This window comes from Phalangium opilio, unplaced genomic scaffold (genome assembly GCF_054372755.1).
Source record: "Phalangium opilio isolate 3A_F unplaced genomic scaffold, DU_Popi_V2 ptg000209l_1, whole genome shotgun sequence".
Taxonomy (NCBI): domain Eukaryota; kingdom Metazoa; phylum Arthropoda; class Arachnida; order Opiliones; family Phalangiidae; genus Phalangium; species Phalangium opilio.
Window position 1 is genome coordinate 6348301 of NW_028324217.1, and position 9756 is coordinate 6358056.

Here is a 9756-nt window from a genome sequence, read left to right on the forward strand (position 1 = left end):
TATCAAATATTTACATTTTCCTTTCGAGTTATATCAAAGATCGCTTGCTCTTTTTAGACACTTCGTATAATATTTCAAATATTCAATATTCGTCACCCAACACGTACTCCCTTCAAAATAATTAATTTCATGATAAAATGTTTTCGGAAAATGGAATTATTCTTGAAAAAGCGTAGATATGTAATTTTTGAAATTAATTTAGAGGGAATAGATCGATTAACAGTAAAAATAAGTTGATTGAATTAAATATTGATTAAGGATTAAAGGAATAAAAGTAATTTAAAAAGAAATTGCAATATCTGAAACTTCAGTCAACTGATAAACCTCAGACATATCGTTTGTTTTTTCGGCCTTGGTCCAAATCAAGACGTTTTTTTATAATTAATTATGTTTTTCATTGGCATTATTCAAAGTGTTATTTTCCTGGAGTTGAAATCTAAGTTTCCATTACAATTATTAAATTGTAGCTAAGCCCCTTTAAATATTACTCCATGGTCGTAGATTACTAGCGTTATTAGACCAGGGATAAGGGAGTTGAGATGGATTGGAAATGATGATGGGCGACCTGCGGCAACGTATCTCTCCCATTGTACCTCGCGCACGCCCCTACCCTTCGGTAGGCGATTGCCAAGTGCTGCCGCGTAGCGCCATTTTATATGTACGAGAACTAGCTTCTATTTTTAAGATAGAGAGAGCGTCCTTTACAATTTCGTCCGGTACGACCCTACCTAACCATGGACGAACCAATACTGCTTGGTCATGACCTAACCGCTGACGACGCTGGGAGGACTACGGTGCCGTAGGTGGGGGTGCAGAGGCAACGCTATAGGTATGGGGTTTCCACTCCATTCCTCTCTCCTTCAAGATTAGACGGAATTAGTAATCGATGCAGAACGCCCTTTGTTTTGGCGCGTTAATTCTTTCGTCTCCTAGGCAACGCGAACGCGTCGTCTGCTACATCTCATTACAAAACTAAAGACTTTCGTTAACGGTTATTTTACAGTTTAGTAATTAAAGTTATGTGGTTGAAGGCGTAGAATTAGCATTATCTGAGCGATGTAGGTTTAACTTTAAGTTAAGCATAGTTGTTAACATAATAAATGTATTAATTATATCTTAAATATATGTTTATTTATGTATTTACAGATGGATTCAGTTGACGCTAGCGAGTGTTTGTCAAAACCGAATTATCCACCATTACTTCAAGCTCATTCGTGGACTAAATTAGCGCCTTATCTACAACAATTCTACGCGTATACCCCGTCAGAATGCATTGGAAGTCACTTCACTCCGCAAGCCATGAAATTACATATTGCAGAATTATGCAGACGACCCTATCCGAAACCTATAACTTTTTCCGGCTTGGCGAAGAAGAAACGTGAGTAAATTTTAACTTATAAGCATGGATTAGATGTCTTTATGGTCCCTTGTCAAAATTCGGGGGTAAAAACGAGTCTGGTATTTGACCACATTGTTTTCTTATGACGCAACTTCCGCTAGGTGGTTAACAAAGATGTTAGATGTGTCTTGAAGCCACTTTCTTGTCTTTGTTCTCCTCATACCTACCTGGTGTTCCATTTTAACCATATATCAAGCAGGCAATACTGCCGCCCTTTTGAAAAGGATCTATTGTGGCACAGCCCACTCGATCACGCGCATCACGACGCAAGCTGCCCGCGAGCATCTTGCGTCGTGATGCGCGTGATCGAGTGGGCTATGATTCTGGGGAAAAATACTAAAACGCCATCTATCATTCACGTATTGAAATAAAATATCACGTGGGAAAGATATAACACTATTATAGAAATGAGACTACATAGAGAGTGAGACTTAGCGGCCTAATTCAAATTAGGCTTAGCAAAACTCATAATTTAAAAGAAAATGAAAAATATAATTACAAAATCAAGCGTTTTGAAGTGAAATTATTTAAAAGGGTTAGATCTACGTATACTCATAGACCAGTTAGTATGATCACTATCATTGAAAAAAATAAATAAATAAATAAAATCTGTTTCCTTATCATTAGCCGACTTTCCCCTTCATCTCCCTTCTTAAAATCTAGAGATAATCACAAATTTGTCTAATAGTACCAGAAGTGAGTTGAGACTAGAAGTATCGAGGTAACCAAATTCTTCACTCGGCGAAAGTGAATATTCTTGATAACACACCAACGGTTGGCCCTCTAGTAGCGGTTTCTGAATTTTCCCTCCAAAACGTGAGACGCTCGTGGCGGTAGACAGCCGAACTAGATTCAAGCACAGGCGGCCGTGTTCCGCGGCTTTAGTTTGAGGGGAACGGGGGTAGGAATTTTTTTGAACTCGACCAATTTTTTTCTCTGTAGTGTAGGCGCGATGGAAGCGGCATAAAATTCTCAAATTTGTTCACTAGTGCCAGGATCTACTACCAATGCTAGAGCCCTTCACTTCTAGTCTCATCTTACTTCTGATAGTACAAAATTCTTTTCTCAAAGCTATTAAACTCAGTATTAGTTATTAGTGTTAAATAATTTGAACACATAATTACTCCATAAAATTTATTAACTCTTGTCACCCAGAAAAATCTGTGGCTCAAACGAAAGGTTTAAAACGAACCAAAAATGACCTTTCAAAACCCAGGTACACAACCTAATTTTGTAAAAAAAAATCACTAAGTACATACAACAAAAAATTTCACATAATAAATAAATTTAAAGGAAAAAACTGGCAATAGATGCCAAAATGAGCCCACCATTGAGTCCAGTAACCCAAAAGAAAATTTCTTCCAACAAAAAATTACAAAAATCGATAAAGACATCGGCTGAAAATGACGAAATCCATGATGTATGTAGAATTATACCAGGAATTAATTTAGTTAAAATAAGCAGGAATGAATAACAGGTCTCATTGGGCTCGCGTCATAAGCCTCGTCGATGTAAGAAAGGCGGTAGGCAACCCTCAGTATCGGTACAAACAAGGGGGTTGCCATCACTGCGCACTCTCATGATACAAAGAGACTACAGCGCAGGCGCCAAACAGAGGCAAAGTTTTATCCCCGTGTCTTTCCCTCTTAGTTACTTCGAAGAGGCTTATTGACCACCAGCCACTGAGTAGTAAAGAAGAATCATGTCTTATTTAGCAACTCGTTCTTTACAAATGAAGAGTATATAGGGGCGTCCCCTGGTGGCGAGCAAATGTTTGAGGGTTCTAGCTAATTGAAAGCCGTGAAAAAGCGGGTTCTAGACTAACAATAGAGAATATTTCCTTCAGTATTTTTTCACCCCTCTGACAGAAATCCAATACTGTTTATCATCAGTTCGCCAGACCCACAATTGCACCCACTTTCAGTTAGCTAGAACCCCTCATACTATTGCCCCATTGTTCGTCTCGATTCTCGGTTTTCAGTTAGCCTTTAGCCATATATGCAAACCACCACTATGGACTTATAAAGTATCTCTAGAATCTTAGCTCCTCCCCCAATCGAAAGCTCTGAATGGGCCATTACGGTAGCCCCTTACTTATACATTATAGGAATATGGTAGCATTGTAATAAATTAAAACCATTATTCATTCTTGCTTGTTTTCACTCATTTTATTTCCACGTTTGATGATGATGCTTTACATTTAGATTTATTGGCATTATGTTAAAAATGAAATTGATGAAACATTACTTCCACCTTTACCCGAAACATTTTACACCTCAGTTCTTTCACTTATAAGTGATAAACTGAAATCGGTCCCAGATTATTCCAAAATTCTCTCAATTGCCAATCGAGAAATTGATGAAGATTATTTGCTTAACCTTCGAAGATGTATTAGTATGTTTTTTTTAAGAGATACTTGAACGTTTCAACAAGTATTTTTTATTATGATACTCAGAAACACGAGTAACGTAACACCAAGAATTAGATATTTTCTACTCAGGTTTTTGGAAATTATAAGATTTGCTGATTTGTTAAAACATTTAATGAATTTGGTAGTTTTTAGTATAATGCGCAAAAATGAGAAATACTTGTTTAAACGGTTTGATTAAGCCTTTTTGACTATTAATATTGGATTAATTATACAATTTAGTTGAATACATAATTTTAAACAAGAATGAAAAGGAAAGATTAGGAGTTCAATGGCAACCTGAAATATTTGATATACAGTGAGTTTGTAGCATTTTTAATTTTCAACACCGATTCGGTCGATTTCATCGATTTTCATCGATATTTGGGTGATCGAACGCAGTCCGAATCGATCGAAATTTTCATTTATCGAACGAGTGTTGATCCAACATACGCTTTATCATTTTGTTTAAATGGGAGGAAATCGTTCACACGCATTTGAATTTTAAAAATCTCAAGATATACTTCACTTCTTTGCAAAATTATTCATGGGACGTTTTTAATTTTTACCATATAGTGACGTCACTATTACTAACCTTAATTTGACACTAGGGGTCGTACAAGTTGCTAGGCCCATTTTTTCCCTGTCTAGGTTACGTCCCCTTAAATAAAACATGCACTACCGCGCCATCCGCCATTGGTTTAGTGGTGTCTGCTAATTCGAATCTCTTACCACGCCAATCCCGTAGGGGTAAGGGGTTCTGGCTAGCAGACGCCACTAAACCAATGGCGGATGGCGCAGTGGTCCTCGTTTTTAAGACTAATTAAATGCTAATTATTTTGTAATTAGAAGTCGTTTATTTCTTTTTTAATATTTTTCCTTTTATATTTAGAAAAAGGCCCTTGTTTTAAGGTATCTGAACTTTTCCATTAACGAATCGTTTTCATAACTTCATACTGACTTTAACGTGCAAAGTTTACGGTTTTCATGACTTACTTTTGTTTGACGTTCAGATAAGAAACTAAAATTAAATATGTTTCGCGCATGTACTTTGTAGGGGAAACAATGCAACATAACGTGACTGATATGATAAGATGAATTGATCGGCATATTTCCCAGAAATTGATACGCTTGAATCATTTCTATTTGCTTATTTAGTTCGGTCTACATTTTCAGTTTGAAAAAACCCTTCTTTGCCTCGGTTACATTTAAATTTACCACAGCTAATAATTGAGGTATGGAAAAATATACATATATGTCCCTTTTAGGTTTTAATCGAACACTAATTTTAATCAATACAGGTTAATACTTGTGTGAAGCCATATTATTATTCTATGTGAATTTGTGCAATCTAAAAGCGTTAAGCGTATATACTAAAGATGGCTCAAGCGAAAGATAGACGACTGTATGACGCCGTTTCTAATGGTAACCTCGATGAAGTTTTAAAGTTGATCAACGAAGGAGTGAATTTAGAAGACACCTTTGACTATTATGAAAGAACGCCTTTAATCGAAGCTTGCAATCTTAATGCAACGAATATTGCTCTCACTCTAATTGAAAAAGGAGCTAATGTAAATGCATGTGATGCAGAGGGATATACTGGATTAATGTACGCATCTTTAAGGGGATATACCTCAGTGGCCACTTTGTTAATACGTAACGGAGCTGACATAAACGCAGTCAACAAATTTGGAGGCAGTGCTTTATTCGAAGCGTGCGCAAACCAGGCTGCTAAAACGGCGCTTATTCTTATAGAAAATGGTGCCAATGTAAACCTTAGAAATAAGGACAATGAGTCACCATTATTTCGTGCGTGCGAGAATGCGCGTTTGTTGAGCAATAAAAATCTCACAGATGTTGTCGTATCTTTACTACATAATGGAGCTGACGTTAACGAAGTTGATCTGGATGGAAACACAGCTTTACACCTGGCCTGTCAAAATAGAAAAGCAGAACTGGCGCTTATTCTCATACAAAATGGTGCCAATGTGACCCTTCGTAATAAGACCGACCGCTCTCCGTTAAGTTTTGCTTGCGAGAAGGGTCTCTGTGACGTTATAGTGTCTTTAATACGAGCCCAAGTTAACGAAACGTGCGGATTAAATAACGAAACGGCGTTTCATTATGCTGCGGCAAAAAATCGTAGGGATATCATCAGCATGCTGTTACATAATGGCGCTGATATGAATGCTTCAAACAAAAACGGCAAGACACCATTACACTTGGCTTTCGAAAACCAGAGTACCGACGCCGTTGAAGTAATACGAAGATACGCCGAGAGATCCGCTAACACACCAAAAATAAACCCAGGTCAGAGTTCAGCTTCGAATAAACCAGATGATGTAGTCAAAAAAATCCAAAATGTCGAAGAAGGATTAGAAAAAATGAGCCAGAAATTAATTAAATTTGATAATACTTTGCAAACAATAATAACGCGATTGGAACATTTGGAAACGAAAGCGAAATCGAATGATCAAAAAAATTTTAAAAATGTTTTGGAAATTGCCGGGATTGAATCGAAAGAAAACGAGGATTTAGATTTCATTTTGTTAAGATTAGCTACAATTTTGGGTTTATCCCTGTACGATAAAGCCAACATCATCAGCATACATCGACCAATTAAAATTTCACCTGCTTGCTCTGCTACCAATTGTTCAAACGTAATTGAAGTAAAGTTTCGTACATTCGAAACGACTCAGAATTGGTTGAAAGCTTTCAAAGAAAAAAGTTCTTTAGGAATCACGGCGTCAGCTTTGGATCCTTCCTTGAAATCGGAGAAGATTTTCGTCAATCAGAAGTTAACGCTTTACAACAAGAAACTTCTGCATCGCGCCAAAGAATTCGCTAAAGATAAGGGATACAATTTCATTTGGTTTCAAGATGGAAAGATATTTTTGCGTAAAGACGAAAACAGTCGCGTTATTACAATCAGACGTGACGCGGATTTACCGGCCTAACTATAGCATCAAGTACATTTCATTATTTTTCAGATCAATTGGCTCAATAAAAATTGTAACGTAATGAAAATATTTAAAATCTATATAAAATTATTTGTATAATGCATATGAATTGATTTAGGGTGATTGAAAGTGACACAAAATAATCCAATAGTCGCCTTATATTGATTAAATGACATTAAAATCATTGAAATTAAAACTTTAATAAAATTAATAAAACCTTTTAAAATTATTTCTTCTATGCGTATGAATATAAGTTGTTTGAGAGAGAATTTAAATGACAGACAATAATCTTAAAGTCGATTTAGACTGATAAATGGGCATTAAATTCATTATGAAAACTTTCCAAAAAACTTATGAAAAAATTTAATTGTTAATAAAATAAAAAAAATCTACTTAAAAAGGTTTTTGCAATGTAGGTATTATTGAAGGGAAAATTAAAAAGGCAAAGAGTAATTTTGTTTTAATAGTTGACGTGATAAGCCTAACGCTACTGTGATTTTCATTGACTGACCCTCTAGTTCTATCAGGTTGAGCGTTTTACTGGTGAAGCACGTCTTTCGATAAATTCAAACAAAAAAGAAAAAATTAATCGACCAAATGAAACGTTTACGATCACTCTATTGTCGATCATTAAGTTCTGCGGGAGAGAAAACGGTTGAGTAGAGATGTTGATGCGCCATCTGCTGCGGCATTGATTGTCTCCCAGAATGCCTCACGCTTTGGTACACTGTAAAAAATAACCGTACTGTCTAGTACCTTTAAAGGTAATGTTCAATGCATCCCCAGACGTACCTATAAAGGTACTAAAAAATACCGTTGTGTAAGGGTACTCTGAAATACCCCTTGAAGAAGGTACTTTTGAGGACTACAAGGTATTTTGAGATCCCGTAAAGGGTATCATTTAAACCTCAAAAAAGGTCGGAATAAAGCTTTCAAATTGTGAAAGGTACTCTTTATTACCGAAAAGGGTACCTGTTAACACTCAAAAAGGTTCGAAAATATACTTTTAAAGGTATTTTGTGCTACCTAATTAGGTGTCAATTAAAACCCACAAACAGGTCTAAATTATACTTTCGAGCCATTAAAAATATTTGCGGCACATTTGAAACTGGTCAACGTTTCCTTAAGTACCGCGGGCTTGAACCATCTTCAGACATGGTAAGCAATACACCACTTCGACGTAAAAGAGACGGAAAGACACGAGAGTAATATTTTCCTTCCATCTCAACTTTTAGTGTCTGTGTTGTGGGCTTACGGGACGAGGGTAAAATTTTGCCTTCCATCTCGCCTTTAAGTGTCTGCGCCGTAGGCTTGCGGGGTCGTGAGAGTTCGCATAGTAAGCAAGGGATCAACCGATACTAAATTTAGCTTCCCCTTGTTAAGGAAGGTGTGATACTGTTATAGTGTAAAGGTAATTCAGGGTCACATATACATGGATATTTTCTGAATGGCGACTGAAGTTGTAAGCTCGGATTCAAACCATTATATTAACTATGTATGATTTATATCATAATTGTATTGCCTTTAAATGATGTAACGTATGCTAGTGTACATAGCTGTCAAAGAAAATAATTAATATTAATTATATGTAGGGCTGTGCGAATAGTGGTTTTTCAAACCGAATCGAATAGTAAATCATATGTAATTAAATATTTAAGAAAAGCCACTAGCTAGGAAACTTGAGATTGAAATTGAAATCTCGGGTAGAAAACCACTACCCTATTCTACCCTTCCGAACATATTCTTTATGGTTATTAATAGTATTCCAATAGAGATTTCTTCTACGCTGCCATTACTAGTGCTAATGGAGAAGTAAACAGTCAGTGTTACAGAATTTGGGCTAGAAGTATTATATCATGTATTTTACATTAGTAGTGTTGGCTATAATCAGCACGCCGGAGCTAAAAAATCCCTCTAAAGGAGTCTGTTAAGTTCTTTTCTGCCTCCAGGGTACGATAACATACCACCAGAAGCGCATACACTCTAAAAGGTTCCATTTTATACCTTATATTTCCAAAATACCCCTTTCGAAATCATTCAATACCCGCAATGTGAGACAACTAATAGAATACGTTCATGGGTACTAAAAAGGTCGCGGAGGTATTTTATAGTACCTTCAAAATACCTTTATTTTTAACAGTGTAGGGGCGTGACAAGTGCCGCCCCGTAGCGTCATTTTTGGAAACTGTTTACCCTATTTTTCGGTGTATTTTTTATGACACAGGGGGGGGGGGGCGACTGACTCGTATGATCTAACCAAACCGTGGAGGATGCTGGTAGTAGTTGATGGGGTACAGAGGCAGCGTTATACAGGATGTATCTGATAAGTCTGCCATAAATTGAAGAGTTTGTTATTTAGATCAGAATTTTATTCTTACCATGAGTTAACATCGCTATTTAAAGGTTTGTTCAAAATGTCCTCTCTTGTGCTATTACACTTTGAACTACTTTTACATTACCAGCTAAGGAACACTTCTACCTTTAAACGTACACTTCTGCTGGATAAAGGCTCGATAAGGTTCTTAGATTGGAGGCTATTGAAATTGCCTTAACAAGATGGGCAGGCTGATATGTCTTACTCGACATGTGTACCAATTTCCTTGTTTTAATTAGGGGCCAATGTTTGGGAACCCGTACCTCCGAAACTAAATGTTTCAGACTCCATGTTCTTTGACACTTTTCACACAGTCTGACCCATAAAACACAATATTTATTTTATGACATACTTATCAGAAACACGAGTAATATAACATTAGGTAGAAGAATTAGATATTCTCAACGTATGTTTTTGGAAATTAAAAGATTTCCTAATATTTTTTTAAATATTTTAGTATAATGTGCAAAAATTAGAAATTCTTGTTAAAACAATTTGTTTAAGGCTTGGATTAATTGATTAATTATGCAATTTAGTTGAATACATAATTTTAAACAAGAATGAAAAGGAAAGATTGGGAATTCAATGGCAACCTGAAATATTTGATATACAGTGA

At 36.2% G+C, this 9756-nt stretch overlaps 1 protein-coding gene across 1 annotated transcript; it reads left to right on the forward strand.

Moving 5' to 3' along the window:
* The first annotated feature begins 923 nt into the window (after positions 1-923).
* LOC149618701 (dynein axonemal heavy chain 3-like) lies at positions 924-9756 on the forward strand. The gene is made up of 6 exons (XM_089854520.1): positions 924-1058; positions 1147-1378; positions 2555-2615; positions 2693-2819; positions 3604-3793; positions 9677-9756. Exons 2-6 carry the CDS (start codon positions 1147-1149, stop codon positions 9754-9756), a joined length of 690 nt encoding a protein of 229 aa, XP_089710646.1. The 5' UTR covers positions 924-1058.

Excerpts from the sequence above, each read along its gene's own strand:
- LOC149618701 (XM_089854520.1), top strand. The coding sequence starts at position 1,147 with ATGGATTCAGTTGACGCTAGCGAGTGTTTGTCAAAACCGAATTATCCA. Across the intron at positions 1,379-2,554 it reads CGGCTTGGCGAAGAAGAAAC|AAAAATCTGTGGCTCAAACG; the intron begins GTGAGTAAATTT and ends CTTGTCACCCAG. Across the intron at positions 3,794-9,676 it reads TAACCTTCGAAGATGTATTA|TTGAATACATAATTTTAAAC; the intron begins GTATGTTTTTTT and ends TATGCAATTTAG.